At 39.0% G+C, this 17,758-nt stretch overlaps 1 protein-coding gene across 2 annotated transcripts in view; it reads left to right on the top strand.

The window, feature by feature from the left end:
- The window catches only part of atg10 (autophagy related 10), a 53,779-nt gene that overhangs the window by 18,466 nt on the left and 17,555 nt on the right, over positions 1-17,758 (top strand). For both annotated transcript variants that reach the window (XM_002935701.4, XM_031893530.1), the window contains exon 4: positions 10,216-10,354. In XM_002935701.4, coding sequence (XP_002935747.2) covers positions 10,216-10,354 — 139 coding nt within the window. The remainder of the gene's footprint in view (positions 1-10,215; positions 10,355-17,758) is intronic.

The raw sequence follows: 17,758 nt of genomic DNA, 5'->3' as shown, positions 1-17,758 counted from the left end.
AGAGTAGCTCATCATCGTTTCAGCAGTATGCATCACTTAGCTGGTGTAAATTAAATCGTAATATGCTATGCATTTAACATACTGAATATTACATGCTGTCTGTTGTAGACTGAGTTAAAAGAATTACATCGTTTCATCTTGTTCCTTTTGAAACTGATATAAAACCCCTTTGTAAAATGCTCTTCTTGCATGAGTTTAAAAAACCCCAATGTACCATACACTGATGGTGCTACAGACAATAGGTTCACCACAGCACTAGACCCACAGATTGACTGAATGTCTCCCAAGGAGAGCTATTTTTCTGCACTATATTGTGTTTTCAGTTAAATCCAGAGGAAATGAGAACAGCGTTATCTGCAAAATCTTCTTAAAGTCTTGCAGTTTTACTTAATTGAATATCCATCATTTCATACTCATTCTAAAACTGTGTACATCTTGTTCTTTTGTCCGTATAATAGGGAATTGAAGTAATTACGTATAAAACCTGCTGTTAGGTAGGATGCCCATGGAACAATTTTAAAAAAGCTTATAATTTTGAATGCACCACACAGGACCAGAGCTAGGGAAATGGGGCTCCTTTCTTAGTGCACTGCCAGAAAACCCATCTGAATGGGGTGATTAAATAAAACAGAGACGTCCAACCTACAGCCCTTTAGTTGCCTTAAAACTATAACTTCCGGAATCCCCAGAGTCCTTGTTACCTTCCACTAAACATTTTAGAGAAAAAAATTACAGCAGACCTCCACGGGGGTTTCTTCAATTATGACAAAGATAGAAAGACTCCTTTTCAAGATTATTGCCTCATCTATCATATAAATTGCAATTAAGTTTTTAAAAATGCACTTAAAGGAGAAGGAAAGGCTAAGTCACTTGGGGTGCCAAAATGTTAGGCACCCCCAAGTGACTTTAATCGTTTACCTTTGACCCCGGGCTGGTGAACCTTTTAGGAGAAAACTGCACCAGCCCGGGGTAGCTGTAGCGAGCGTTTCTTCTTCGGTGAAATCCCTGGACTCCATGTGTCTTCACCCTTAAAGGCTATGAATAAACATTTAAATGTTAAACATTCCGAAGAATGAATTTGGCAAGCATTTGTGTCAGCTTAGTTAATATCATTGTTCAAGTAAACAGAATACTGTGGGAAATGGCATTGCCCCGTTTCTGATCTTTTATGAATATAGCTGTACAGGAAAAGGAGTATTCAAAAACCTTGTTGTAGAACAAATGTTAACTCAGACACATTTATAAGGACCTAAGAAGTCTGTTAATGGGCATTTCCAAATATAGGATGATATTTGTATGTTCAGCCAAGTACCTTGCAGCCCAGTCATTCATGGGGTATCCATGATGTATGCATTTACAACTTTATTGTGCCTGCTCTTCTCCAAATTGTTTGGGTTCAGCACTACAAATAACTTTGTGTTGACTCCAGTTGTGACAAAACATGGTTAAAATCAAAATGGAAAAAGGTGGATTTTGCTCAATCCATCCAATCCCGCTCAATATTTTACTTCCATGAATTTTTTAAATACAGCACTTAGTTTTATCAGACTTGTTTATTTCTGAACCTCTCAGCTATCATTGCTCAGGATTACATAGCATTATCCCATTCCATCATAATAAATACAACTGAGAAGTCAAAAAGCAATGTCTTTTTTTTGTGAACGTGTGATAAAATGTAAATTGTTTTCCTTGGTAGAATGACCGACATGTTGAACCCATTGTGCTTGTGTAGGAGGTAAGGCTTTTAAGAAAGCCCTTGAGTTGCTGAAAGTAAAAGAAGAATTTTGAGCATGCGGCAGGCCATTGCCAAACTAAATGAACACTGTTGACCTTGGACACGTCTTGAGAGAAACAGAAGCTACATACAGCACATAGCCATTTACTTCTCCAAGCAGTACTAGGTTATACACACATTCTGTATTTGCCGAGTGTTGCCTTAATTACGTGCGCCTCTAATACACGAGATGTGCTTGCCTGAGACAACCAACAAGTAAATCATACCATACCGGCTTATAATTTAATAAGAAGTTCATTGGAGCATATAGAAGTAATCTAGCCAAATTCCAGACCATTACAAGATGTGAATGATAAAATTCAAAGTGAATTACAATTGGTGAGTAAAATGTAACTCTACCATTATTTTGTATAATGTAATGTTATGTGAAGCATGACTTACTGTACGTGGCCTTTGTGTGCTGGACTTCCCAGTATAACTCAAAATTGGAAGAAAATGGCATTTTCTTTCAGCACATTTGAATGACAAAGTGTAAAAAGCCTATGGTACAGCTGATGCATTTTGAATACTAGTGCTCTAACAGGAAGCCCAACAATCAAAATGTCCTTCCTGCCTGCAGCCACTTATCATTCAGAAATGCTCCATCCATGGCAGATGCTGGACTTGTCAGTCAGGCATCATTTACATCCTCAACTTTCAGTAAAATGGATATTCAGTCTGAACCCTCTAAACCAGTGATCCCCAACCAAGTGACTCATAAGCAACATGTTGCTCACCTCCCCCTTAGATGTTGCTCCCAGGAGCCTCAAAGCAGGAACATATTTTTTAATTTTTGGCTTGGAGGCAAATGTTGGTTGCATAAGAACCAGATGTACTGCCAAACAGAACCTCCTGTAGGCTGCCAGTCCATATAGGGTCAAGCAAATATTCAATCACAGCCCTTATTTTGCACCGCCATGGACTTTTTTATGCTTGTGTTGCTTTCCAACTCTTTTAAATTTGAATGTGGCTCATGGGTAAAAAAGGCTTGGGACCCCTGCCCTAGACATATTGCTACAACTTCCAAAATCTCACTGACAAACACAGACTGTCTGGTTTTATTCATATTGGTGATTTTAAGCATTATTATATATAGTGCAGAATAGTTGTTTGTATATATAGAAAAGAAAATACATTTAAGGGACCTGTTATCTAGAATGGGAGAGGGAGAGAGGAGCAAGCTGCGTGGGCTTGTGCCATTCCCAGGGTGTATTTATAATAAGGCACCCAAGGGCCAGTGTCTAGGGAGGCAGGTTTGGGGGGGGGGTGGCCTCTGGTGCCCATATTTTCTTTTTCTATGTAAAAATAAATGCCCGCAGCCTCCGCCGCAGATTTCATTAGGAAGTCCTACAATGGAGCAGGCGGTGAGGGGGTAAGGGGTTGTGGGCTCTGTGGAAGTAACAGCACACGCACACTGCGTATGACATCACTTCCACAATATCGGTGTGTGTGATGTCATGTGCATGATATTGTTGCATACTTAAGTTCAGTGCCTAGGGCTGCACCATACCTAAATACACCCCTGGCCATGCCCTGAAGGATTTTGCTGAGAGTAGGAAGTCTGTCACAGAAGCTTATATGTACAAAATTAATAGGAAAGAAATGTGGTTTCACAAAGGACTCAGAGCATCATTATTGTGTCTATTTATTGGTCGCGGGCGACTAATCTCCCCTTCTGCCCCAGCCCTTAAATATAATGATCCAGAGAAACTATTCTTAAGGTGGCCATACACGGGCAGAATTAAACTGACGATGTGACATTTTCATGCCAAGTGGGCAGTGTATCTGCCTGTGTATGGGGTTAATGATTGGATCAGCTCAATTTGACCCAATATTTGGGTGGCCAAATAGGCAGATCAAGGCTGTGTATAGCCACCTGTATGCTGTTCCCTATGGTTTTGAAGAAGAATCAAATAATGATGTTGAACGAGTGTGTTAGTGTTGGATAGCACTTGCTGTACCAAATACCCTAGCATGTACACAGATACTAACCTTGCAAGTTAGGTGAAGCAGAACAATGGGTTGTATCACAATGCATGGCGTTCTTTATATTTACTTATAGTTAGGCTTCAGTTCAGGTTCGCCAGCAATATGACAGGATTTACAACTACTCTATTAAACCAATGTCAAACAGGTCATTTTCTTGGCCTGTTAGTGAACACACAGAGTGGATATTGGTGCAAAAAAATGCATGTTTTAGCGTTTCTGTGCCCATATCCTCTCTTTTTATTCACTAACAGGCTTTTCTCCACAGACGTATATATATATATATATATATATATATATATATATATATATATGCCAGCAGAAATAAATGACCCGTCTGACATTGGCCTATAAGAAAACAAATCAATAGCTACACTTCATCAAACAATGTAAAGTATGTGTAGATTTACTTTAAGCTTAACACACTGCTTTTTCTTACTGGTTAAGACCTTGCATCTTGCAATTTTTTTGCCCTGTGTGGGGCTTTTTAGCCCTTCCGTATCCTTATTTATATATGCAAATTAGTATTCTGGTTCAGTTTGGTATTCAGCTGAATCTTTTACAAAAGATTTGTGGTTCAGCTGAATCCAAAAACATTCGGTGCATCCCTAGTTTAAATCTTCCAGCATTGCTAGGGCCCCTTTATTTTTTTTAATAAAATATCCAGCCCTTTACAAGCCAGTAAATGGTACAAGCAGCATAAGACACATAAAAACTAGTTACAGGGTACTAGGAGAATTCTTCCCCTTCAGCATCCTAACAGGAATATGACATTCTGATTTAACCCTCTGGACAGATTTTTGATAGTATGATACTCTGTGTGACTGGGCAACTTATTGCACTAACCTCTAGAATAACTGCTTTTGCATATGCATATTTTTTCCTTGGTTATGTTATGTAATTTCTTTCCAGAAAGCATACTTTTTTGAACAGCTGAACAGTAAACTGTCTCTTAACATAGAACAGGCTCTCATTTGCTAAAACTGGACTGGTTTGGAAATACTAACAACCAATAAGAAATTTGTTTTTATAATTAGACTAATCCATGCAAACTTCCTGGCCTTCCTCCACTGGCCTGCCCACCTGGCAGGTGTATGTGTTTTTTTTTTTAAAAGGTGGCAACCTTAGGTGCAGGAAGTCACTGGAGCAGAAGATAATACAGTCTTTGTTACTTTTTAAATATTCCATCAGATTATGATAAGAATGCAGGAACAAAGAAGATTCAGTATAATGTAGGAATATAGGAACAAATAGGAGATCAGGGTCAAGGCATTAATTTTGTACCAGGAGAAATTACTAGAAAGAGCTAAAGAGCTCATTGGCCTTATCAGATATCACTATATGGATTATAAACTGACTGCCTGGACAAGACCAAACAAACATACTGAACTAACAGATATAAATATAAATAATATTTTTACACAGACATATCTGATTCTGCAGATTGAAAGGAAACCATTAAATGTGAGCCTAAGAGCTAAGGGGAGCTGGTCCCATAGAGCATAGGCAGACTATGATGGTTTCAGTCTGTGGAATCAGGTATGTCTATGTAAAAGCAAAAAAGAACATTTATATGTGTTCTTGGAACTTCGGATAGTGTTTATGCACCTCTTCTACAATGAATGAGCTCATGTCAAAAAGGGTATATTTTCACTTTACTGCAGGTGAATACAGCAGAGGTTTAGCAATGTTATAAGCAAAGTTGAACCTGCAAAGCCAGGAAAAGCATTGCTCAGCCAACTCCAGCACTGTAGCTCTGTTTCAGGCAGATCCTGGCAGCTTATTCCCCATTCATGGCTGTGGCCATAAATGGGAAACATTCATGTTTTGTGTTTCAAATTACGAGTTGTTCTGGATGCAGTACTTTCCGTAATGTTGGTAGTATTTCAGACGATTGAGGCCTGGGGCTGCACATGTGAGCCTGGGTTTAAAGAGGGTTGAGGGCCATTGCACTCAGTTTGTAGATATTTAGCAATACAATTACATTTTGCTGTGCCTTAATTAGTTCTGTGATACAGCCATAACAGTGGCAGTTTGAATCTGATTAAAGCCTTGTTAACAATTTCAGTCTTTAACAGAACATTGCGTTGTTTCAAAATCTCATGGGTCAGGGTGCAAGTAAATGGACCTGATCACAGTTTGCCAATATAGAGTCATTAATAAAATAAACCCCACAATATAGTACCACATTATAAAAATATCTAGGTACATTTCAGTAAGCTGTAATGAGCAGGGCTCTTTTAACCTTCTGTACTGGGTCAATATTTGGATGTAATTTGCATGTTTGATGTACTGTATAGACACTTTATGTCAACACTCTGTAAGTACATGTTTATAACAACAATTTTAGTCATTAAAGGCAACAGAAATCTTTTAAAGCTAATGGTTTTGATTGAAAAGCTGTGAAAAATGAAAAATGTTTTCAACATAATTAGTTAACCAGTTTTATTTTTACACTGAACTGTTCCTATAATCATCTGTGGATCTAGGGGTGCCAGATTCACAGCTGACATTAATGGGGAGAGGGGGCTGTTGTCCCAGGCAAATTCTGATCTGAAAGTTATGTAAATTGCAGAACATACAGTGGAGGAAATAATTATTTGACCCCTCACTGATTTTGTAAGTTTGTCCAATGACAAAGAAATGAAAAGTCTCAGAACAGTATCATTTCAATGGTAGGTTTATTTTAACAGTGGCAGATAGCACATCAAAAGGAAAATCGAAAAAATAACTAAATAATAAAAGATAGCAACTGATTTGCATTTCATTGAGTGAAATAAGTTTTTGAACCTCTACCAACCATTAAGAGTTCTGGCTCCCACAGAGTGGTTAGACACTTCTACTCAATTAGTCAACCTCATTAAGGACACCTGTCTTAACTAGTCACCTGTATAAAAGACACCTGTCCACAGAATCAATCAATCAAGCAGACTCCAAACTCTCCAACATGGGAAAGACCAAAGAGCTGTCCAAGGATGTCAGAGACAAAATTGTAGACCTGCACAAGGCTGGAATGGGCTACAAAACCATTAGCAAGAAGCTGGGAGAGAAGGTGACAACTGTTGGTGCGATTGTTCGAAAATGGAAGGAGCACAAAATGACCATCAATCGACCTCGCTCTGGGGCTCCACGCAAGATCTCACCTCGTGGGGTGTCAATGATTCTGAGAAAGGTGAAAAAGCATCCTAGAACTACACGAGAGGAGTTAGTTAATGACCTCAAATTAGCAGGGACCACAGTCACCAAGAAAACCATTGGAAACACATTACACCGCAATGGATTAAAATCCTGCAGGGCTCGCAAGGTCCCCCTGCTCAAGAAGGCACATGTGCAGGCCCGTCTGAAGTTTGCCAATGAACACCTGAATGATTCTGTGAGTGACTGGGAGAAGGTGCTGTGGTCTGATGAGACCAAAATAGAGCTCTTTGGCATTAACTCAACTCGCTGTGTTTGGAGGAAGAAAAATGCTGCCTATGACCCCCAAAACACCGTCCCCACCGTCAAGCATGGGGGTGGAAACATTTTGCTTTGGGGGTGTTTTTCTGCTAAGGGCACAGGACAACTTATTCGCATTAACGGGAAAATGGACGGAGCCATGTATCGTGAAATCCTGAACGACAACCTCCTTCCCTCTGCCAGGAAACTGAAAATGGGTCGTGGATGGGTGTTCCAGCACGACAATGACCCAAAACATACAGCAAAGGCAACAAAGGAGTGGCTCAAGAAGAAGCACATTAAGGTCATGGAGTGGCCTAGTCAGTCTCCGGACCTTAATCCAATAGAAAACCTATGGAGGGAGCTCAAGCTCAGAGTTGCACAGAGACAGCCTCGAAACCTTAGGGATTTAGAGATGATCTGCAAAGAGGAGTGGGACCAACATTCCTCCTAAAATGTGCGCAAACTTGGTCATCAATTACAAGAAACGTTTGACCTCTGTGCTTGCAAACAAGGGTTTTTCCACTAAGTATTAAGTCTTTTTTTGTTAGAGGGTTCAAAAACTTATTTCACTCAATGAAATGCAAATCAGTTGCTATCTTTTATTTAAAGTAATTTTTTCGATTTTCCTTTTGATGTGCTATCTGCCACTGTTAAAATAAACCTACCATTGAAATGATACTGTTCTGAGACTTTTCATTTCTTTGTCATTGGACAAACTTACAAAATCAGTGAGGGGTCAAATAATTATTTCCTCCACTGTACATATAATCTTACTTTAGAACTTACGCAATTTACTTAGAAACTCACGCAGCTTACGTATCAAGTGATGACAAGGCTGAGAAGGGTTAACACTTAGAACAAACTCCACTGACCCCAAAGAATTAAAAAGTAAAAAAAGGTAAATTACAGTGACCCCCACTAAACTGGCTGACTTATTCACACATAAATTAGTTATTTTAACTATTTATATGAACTTTTTGTTATAGAGTAACATCAACTGTTTATATTGGGATCTACTTATTTAATGATATGAGCTATCTCCTACATTAATTTCCCAGCAGTGGAATGGTGAGTTACTGGGCCCCCTAAACACACAAAATGTATGTGACTTATGCACAAACTTACATTACTTTTGTAAAAACCTACATACTTCCATATCAAGCAATAACAAGGCAGAGCAGCGTGACTGGACAGGCAGTTGTGTAGGGCATATTCCATTGACCCCCAATGAATTGACTTATTAGCAAATTAATTAAGTGGGATTTCTTAAAAAAGAAAAAGTTTGTTAATTTTTAGGTGACCAAAACATTTGGTAATATGCACATGTGTTTACTGGGTGGGGGCTCAGGAAAATAACTTGTACCGGACTCTAGAGTTTCTGATGGCAGCCCTGGCTAGATGTTTATATAGTTTATGTAGTAAAAATACAATGCCCTTTGAAGTGCTCTGGTAGGTATATGTAAGGCTGTCTTTTGCATGTAAAACCATTTATACTTGATAAATTAGCCTAATTGTGTTTTTTTCTGTGGATCAATGTGGTAGATTTTTCTTGTTAAGAATTGTATGCTCCATAAAATATTGTATTCGTGCAGCAATTTCTGTTTTCAATTAACTCAGTTTTTATTGACAAATACGACAAATATGAAGGTAAATCAAGTCATCACAATAAACAGAATGGAGTCGTTACTTCAGGAATACACAAGTTTATGCACTTCAGATATCAAATTTAATGGCCTATAACTGCCAAATTGAGAGTGTAGGCTTCTTTTTAATATTGAAATTTCATCAGTGTTCTTCCAATCCAGTGGTAAAATACTAGATAAGAGAGAATCTAAGAAAACAGTAATGATAGTCTGGCTAAAACTAAACTAAGTTCTTGTCCTGTGTGAGCCACACAGCCTTTGGACCAAAATGTTTACAGTTTTTATTAGACCATGACCATTAGACTATGTTTCAGATTGGTCTTTGCAAGTGAAGCAATTAGTTCCTTATTAACTCACTTCTACAGTTTTACAATTATCTTGACTGTTGTTTAATTTGTGACAATTTTACCCATATGGCATCAGCATTATGGGTTACTGAATACTTGTATACTGTATAGTGGGTATAATCATGCTTAGGATGCAAACTATTCCTAGATAGACACCCATGGGCCCCATGCCTAGGGCAGCAGCTCTAGGGGTGAAGCCTTCAAACACCTATATTGAAAAAAATGCTTGAAATTAAAAAATCCCCCCTTAGCTCACAACCAAGACTTATGTGGCTAAGTCCGGTGGTGAATATGAGTGACTACCCTGCTCTTCAGAGATCGGTGCATGCACAATACAGTCTGTGCATATTGCTTATCCACTGCTATTAAACCAAGCTCTCCCATTGTATCATTGTACTAAAGCTGCTTGCTTTAGTGCACATACTTTTAACAAGTCATGTGTTTTGGTATTCTGATGTATTCATGCTGCATGATGCCATTAACCAGTGGTGGCATTAGAGAGAAACCAGGAAATGTAGAATCAATGGTGCCAGCACAATAGTACCTTTATATCAGTGCCATAAATGCTATAGTATGAAAAGGATTAATATTTATACCAGTTTGCACATTGTTTACATAGGCCATTCCTACAACCATTGGCTAATGGTACCATTTCTGTTGTATCATACGTTTCAGGCTCTGACTTTTGGTCCTTCCTTTCATGTGGTCTAACTTCATTATCCTTTCTTGGGACTTGGGCTTTCCCAAGTATCTTTCCAGAATTTGGATCTCCATACTTCGATTACTAAAAAATACTTTAAACATTTAATAAACCCAATAGGGTTTTTGCCTCTAATAAGGATTGATTATATCTTAGTTGTGATCAGTTACAAGTTAGTATTTTATAGTTACAGTGAAAAAGGAAATCATTTTTACGAATTAGAAATATATGCTTATAATGGAGTTTTTTTTTTAATTTTGATAACCATATACTTTTTAGTTATGTAAGTATCATCATTTTCATTACTTTATGTGTGTGTTTTTGCAGGACATTTACAATGAAGATTTTGATGTCTCTCTTGTACCTCAGCTTACTCAAGAGTCGGAGGTGATTCACTACGAGTACCATGTCTTGTACTCTATCAGCTACCAGGCTCCAGTGCTATATTTTAGGGCAAGCTTTCTAGGTATGATAGTTCATTATATATTCTACCCCTATTTTAACTCTCATGTCTGATCTCTAGAAACCCATACAAATCATTTGTGGGATGAATCATAGGAATTGTCTAATGGAAAAGCTCAGCAGTCACAGACAGCTCAAAAGGTGCCACCATCATTTTCAACACAAAGGCTTCCCCACTGTAGCAAAATAGAAACAAGCTCCTCTTTTTTTATTATGTTTTTTTTATTTTGACAAAAGTTAGCTTTATACTGAAGTATAAATTAACTGGATATGAAACAATCTTCTTGATAAATAACAAATAACATATTTGTGATCAAATGTATGTTGGTTTGTTTGCTTTTTTTTTTTAAGTAATCGAAATGTAGTGGTTGAGCACATATTCAAAAGCTCATTTACTTTGTTTTTCTTTAATTAAATTAGGCTTAATGAAGTTTGACCAAATAGCTCCCTGGTTGAATAGAACACAGGGAGTCACAGTAGATATCCTACCATTAATAGGACTGAGTGTTTGTATGAGTTTATTGAGCACATGAGCGCACACACACACAAACACATTTTCTTGGAACTAAGATGCAGTGCGGTACTCTTTATTGATATATAGTGAATAGAGTGCTGGCTGGTGTGTTTCATAACAGATCTACTTACTTAAACGTATCAAACGATTTATGCGAGATAATGATGGAGCATACCATATTAGTATGTCCATACTTTTTTTTAGTTATTTAATTTGTACTGTTGTACAATACTTTTGTGAAAGTAAATGACCTTATAGGCTTTTTGTATTTTTTTTTTTTTTTTTACCTCTTTTCTGTGATGCATTGTCCAGCACTGTGTTCGTGTTAAGGTGAACACCACTTGATAGCAGTTAAAACTAGGAAGCACATCGAGAATGTCTGTAAGAAATTTTCTAAAATCCACAATCGGTACAAAGCCTATGCTTCACATAGGGAATCTATCAGTTTTCATTATTTATAGCTGCTTGCAAGATTTGTTTCCTCCTGGTTATTACAATGCTGAGCATTAGTGATGAGTTCAAGTTAGTCACAGAAAGCAGAACCAAAGTCTAAACTATAACCAACCATGTGAACCTGATGTGTGCTGTGTGCCATTTTCACCCCCCAGTGATGTTGGAGAAGGAGTGGCCAGTGGCCAGGCAAAAGGACTAATGGCTAAGGGTATGTTTCCCAGGTCGTTTCCCAGTGGTTTAAAAGGGACCTGTCACCCTAAGAACTATTTCCAAATGTAGTTCTATTGTGTTAGTCAAGCAAAATAAAAACACTATATAAATAATATAAATTTTGTTCTCTTCAGTCTCGGAATTACACAATCACAGCAAGTAAGTTTTGTATCACCTCAAAATCTTGTTTACATGCCAGAATGGGGGACCTGATGCACATGCCCATGCACGGGATACACAATTAAATGGTGAGGAGGGAGGGGGAAAGTTAGGAGTGCAGTAACATCTAGCTAAAGTGCTAAATGGAAAGTGAAAGTAAATGTAGATCCGTCCCAATGCCTAAGGCATAGAGGCGGGGCAGGGGATATATGATTGACTGCAGGGATTTTTAAATGCCTTTATAATGGCTACGGATATGTTATTAAAAAAGCTATATGGATTTCATGTTTAGTTTGAAAAGGAATTTAAATTTACAGATTTTTATATCTGGGTGATGGGTTCCCTTTAAGGATTTAAGATTAAATACTTAGTAATTGCTGAAGCAGGTTTTACTCTATTCCCTACCTCTACGTGAAAATATATGAGATTTTGTTTCCATTTTATGTAAGTTTAATAGAGGACAAAGGGTGCTTATGAATATGGAATATGTCTCTTTAATATAGTCGCATATTATAAACTGAATTCAAGGAGTGCAAGAGCGTTACTTCATGTTGACCTCTAAAACAAATCATACAGCATATCTCGTGTTGTACAGTGGATAACGTACCACCTGCTGTAATTTATGAGGATATTAGAAGTCAACAAGGCTTTCTTTGCCCATATAAAGGCATAACACTACAGGCTAGAGGTGACTTTCAGTATTCTTGTAAATACAGTAATGGGTACATTATGCTTTAAGAAGGTGACTGTTCTCTAAAACATGAATAGACAATATAGACTGACTGTATAATAGTAATAATTATGTATTGGGAACACAGAACAGTCTTGTGTACTGATGGTCGTGCCTCTGTTAAGATAACTCTCTTTTCCGCTCTCTTAGGAAATGCTGCTGATGTAAAGTGCATACTTTCCCTTTAAAAGTGATCACCAGGCCCTTTCAGGCAGGTTGCACAGAAAAGGAGATCTCTCGGTTACTATTTAATCTTGTTACTTATTCTATTTTATGTATTCCCTTTTATATTTTTAAAGGGGTAAAACAAACTTTTAAATGAAAAAAAAAGGAAAAAATGTAGCTCATAGAATTTCACTGCTGACTGAACACCTTATTTGTTCAGATATGGCCTAAATAGTTCTGCTTAATATTTTTAAGATGTTATGGATGTTCAGAGACGTTTGGACATTTGTTTTACCTGCAAAAGTAGGTTGAGCTTGATTAAAAATTGTATCATTAAGGAAAAAGATACCCATTTGCTTGAATAGGCAATTATCCTTTTGTATATCTAGTGATATTTCACTGGCGCTCGCGAAGTCCTTGATGCTAATCCCCACTAGGGGAGATTAACCGAGCTGCTTGGTGGTTTGCATGAAAGTATAATGAGGCTAAAAAGTAATATACTCAATTTTCTCCTGACATTTTTGCATGTCTGCATTGCTCACTTTGACCATGTTTATTAAGCAGTAAAAACTACTTGGCCAACTACTGATTTTCATTCACTGACTCAGATTTAAAGCAAAACATTTAAAGTAGGGAGATAAAAAAAAAAAAAGCTTAGGCATGTTTTTATGTAAAGTTTTTACCTCCCCGTTCAAAAAAAAAGAAGACAATGACCACCCCCTCCCTGAAAAAGAAATATTATTATCCTAAAACTTGCATTTCAGCTTTCTAGATATCAGCGTGGTAAGCATATAGACTAACTGCACAGATCTGACTGACATAGGTCTGATGCCATAGCTTGTGGCTTGAAAGTATTGAACCATAAAAATAAATGGAGTTGCATATATTCAACTTTTGATAAACTAGTCTTTTAATAGGAACTTATAAATCAAAGGTTTTGCTTGTACGTACATCACTCGTATATGAAAAAAGTTCAATAAATCATATTAAGCCATACCCTTAAATCTGTCTCTTTCTCCCCTGTGGATAGCACAGCAACCCCCAACACATAATTATACATCTTAGGGACCCCATAACAACTAATTCTAAATGCTAACAAGCTCTCAGAGTGGACCCCTGCCAGCCCGGGGTAGCTGCAGCGCTTCCTCCTTCCGTCTTCGCGTGCGCGCTCATGCGCAGTAGAATGAAGAGCCGAACTTTAACAGAGAAGTCGGCTTTTCACTCTACTGCGCATGCGCCTGTCATAAGTCCTTCCAAAAGCGAAGGCGGAAGGAGAAAGCTGCACTACAGGTACCCCAGGCTGGTGCTGTTTTCTCCGAACGGGGCACCAGCCCGGCGTACGAGGTAAGCGATTTAAGTCACTTGGGGGTGCCTAACATTGTGGCACCCCCAAGTGACTTAGCCTTTTCTTGTCCTTTAAGACACACACAGGCAGCAAAGGGCAGGCATAGTATGTCACACAGTCAGCATAGGGCAGGCAGAGTATGGCACACACAGGCAGCATAGGGCAGGTAGAGTATGGCACACACAGCAACATAGGGCAGGCAGAGTATTGCACACACAGGCAACATAGGGCAGGCAGAGTATGGCACACACAGGCAGAATGGGACAGGCAGAGTATGGCACACACAGGCAGCATGGGACAGGCAGAGTATGGCACACAGTTAGCACAGGGAAGGCAGATTATGGCACACACAGGCAGCATATGGTATGCAGAGTATGACACACACAGGCAGCATAGGGCAGGTAGAGTATGGCACACACAGGCAGCATAGGGCAGGCAGAGTATGGCACACACAGGCTTAATAGGGCAGGCAGAGCATGGCACACACAGGCAGCACTGGGCAGGCAGAGTATGGCACACACAGGCAGCATAGGGTATGCAGAGAGTATGGCACACACAGGCAGCCTAGATGTGAGGTGTGAACAATGGAAGGGCTCACAGGTGTAAACAATATGGGAGGCTTACAGCCTGAATCTGAGGTGTGTACTGGGACAGTACAGTTATTTTGGATTATACAACAGCGGAAACTGGTTCATTTGGAAGCCTGTGCATCACACCCCAAGTCACATTCTCAAAACTGGACACACCATATTTATATTGGTGGTCACAAATAACAACAGTTGTGTTCCTTGCCCATTGAGGTCACTGTGATATAGAATGTTATGGAAAAAAAGGATCTATAGACACTTTGCCACAGACCCCTTCACCCCTGCTACATAAAATATATATAATATTTTTCAATAAATAATCTTTTTGCACCAGTTCTTAAAGGAGTGTGGTACTTTGCTTCAAATATATATTTTATATATATATATATATATATATATATATATATATATATATATACACACAGGATTTAGTATTTGCACAGGGGCCAGTTAGTCTCCTTCCACTGCTGCGCTGAAAGCCAGATTATGTATGTACATAGCAAGTCAGGAGTAGATACTTGATAGTTCTTTGTTTTCCCTGCCTAACCATCAGTACTGTGGTCCATGCTGAAACCCAGGGGAGTACTTGCCAACTACACAGCCAAGGTGCATGTGTCTTCATTTAATTAGGAAAAACCTACTAATTGTTTTATGTATCGCTACTACATTTGACAGAAGCAAAACGATTCAGTCATATATATATATATATATGGTAAGATAAATGCTCTAAACGGGGGAGTCTTTGACTTAATTAGTATTCACCATAAGCAGTTAATCACTGCAGAAAAGCTCCCAGAGACAAAACAAGTTGTTTCGCTTGTCAGCATCTGGGAGTTGGAGGTGTTGAAACATGACTGCCTGTATCTGGCTCTGTGTTTTTGAATGTAGAGGCAAGAAGGAAGCTTGTGTCTCTGCTACGTGCCAACAGCTCCTCTCACAGTGCACTTCAGCAATTGTTCCCTCAAGTACCATTGCCGCTCGTAAAAGATTCCCTCCTACAGCTAAAGATTGTGGGTTCCTTCCAACATGCACCTTTTCAGTGTAGCAAGTGAGACTCCCTGTGGATAATGTGGAGCATTAATGTCTTACACATATTTTTAATTGTAGACATCTGGAGACTAAATAATATAGCGAGTTAGATGAAGCCAAGCTAGCTACCCATTACCCCCATGTTAAGGAAGGTGCAGTCTAGCAGATTTGCTGTGTAAAATGGTTTGGTGTAGGGCAGCTACATTGGCTGAACAGGCTCTGTAGAGTGCAAGCTCTCTGGTGCAGTGCAGGCACGTGCATTGGCTTGTCGCAGTTCATACGTGTATCTTGTTACTTGTAATTTCTCAATATTGTGCAGTGCTGTAGAAAATGAATGGTGCTTTCTAAATAGTGCACAAGATAAGGCTGCAACTGTCTTGCTATTAGGAACATGTTTTTCCTTCTAAGCAGTTAAGTATCGTGGATTGTGTGAACTATCTGATTCAACATACTGGCATCATTGTAAAGTATATGTATATTCTACATTTCTATCAGTCCCTGCTCCGGGGGACACAAGTCTCTGAGCTCATAAAAAAAGCAGACACCTGCAACGTTTTGTTAACAAAGAAGGCAGTGTGCAAAGTGCCAGAAATGTTTAATTGCACTTGCACCCATTTTTTGTACTTTCCACACTGCCTTTCTAATTGTAACTGAACCCTAAGGTTTTTTTGGAGTATGGCACACACAGAGAAAATCCTGATGTCAAACAGTGGTGATCCACCCAGCCAATAGGATGCAGATTGTGTGTACGCCACCCACATTACATCACCCACAGTGGGCACCGCCTAGACCATGGAAGGCAGATGGATTTTCAGTGCTTTTGATAAATGGCTCAATACATAAAAAATCATGCAGTGTTTCACATGGTCATGCATCAAGAATCTACATAGATTATATTTTTCACTCTCTAAGATCAGAAGTTAATGCATATAAGTATATACCACACTGATATTATATATATAATATCGGGGTATAACGCCTGTTGTATTAGTAATCTCTGTGTAGCAAAATAAGCAGTTTTATGCATGAAGCACATTAAAAAATAACTTCCTTTAAAACAGATCATGTTACACTTTAGCATTTAAAAAATCCTTTAGGCTTTTTTTTATTATTTACATGTAGACAACCTTGGGGCCCCAGCTTTTGAGGTATTCAACTGGGAAATGATATTATCACACCTGTCAATAGGTTTAGAGTCACACAGTTCCATATCCACAGTCATAAACAGGTTTGGACTAGGATTCAAAATGGACCCTGACATTGCAAGAGAGGCCCAAACAGCCCCCCACCAGCCCCCTAAATAGTGACTGTCTGTGGCATCTTACAGCAGGCCCTCTGGTATTTGCCAGAATCCACAGATTGCCAGTCTGGGCCAGGTAGGAAGGAGAACTAAACCCCCTCCCTGCTCCTTCCCCACAGTCCATTAGATGGAAAATTGCCCCTCTTTGGTAAGCTGACCTATAAATGCAGAGTAGCGCAGTAGTGTTTAAAGGTGCCATCTCTGGATCTTCGTATCTTCTTCGCTGACGGACGTTGCTTTCTCCTCCATGTGCAGTTGGAGCTACCCACTAAGCTCATGGTGGCTCAGTGGGTAGCACTTCTGCCTTGCAGCACTAGGGTCCTGAGTTCCGTTCCAGCCAGGACACCATCAGCAAGGAGTTTCAATGTTCTTCCCGTGTGTGCGTGGGTCTTCGGGGCTCTGGTTTTCTCCCACACTCCAAAAAACCCATACAGGCAGGTTAATTGGCTTCTGACTAAATTGAATGTGATAGGGACCTTAGATTGTAAGCTCCTCTGGGCCTGAGACTGATGTGAATTGTGAATGCAGAAATGGGTTGGCACTATATAAATAACAGAAAACAAAAATAAATAAAGCTCAGCATCTGTGAAAAAATCCAAAGACCTAGAATACGTTCTGGGAAGTATGCTGTGTTACTCTGCATCTATAGGTCAGCTGTCAAGTCAGGGACACTTTTCCATCTAATAGACTCTGCAGGGAGTGAGGCCTGTGGAGGCACATTATGGGGGCTTTTGTCTGTGGGGGGTTTAGTTCTCCTTCAATGTGTTTTTGTTTTTTAATAGGTGAAGTAGTTTATCAGTCAATTAATTTAAGTGCCAGAAAATGCTTTCTATGTCCAGTAAATGCAGCCAAATCATATGGAATAATGTAGTGCATTTTACTATTTTGTATACATGTGTTTTGCATGATGTATTGT

The sequence above is a fragment of the Xenopus tropicalis genome, chromosome 1 (assembly GCF_000004195.4).
Source record: "Xenopus tropicalis strain Nigerian chromosome 1, UCB_Xtro_10.0, whole genome shotgun sequence".
Lineage (NCBI taxonomy): Eukaryota > Metazoa > Chordata > Amphibia > Anura > Pipidae > Xenopus > Xenopus tropicalis.
Note: the sequence above shows the minus strand (reverse complement) of the source record. Positions and strands in the feature narration are given on the sequence as shown.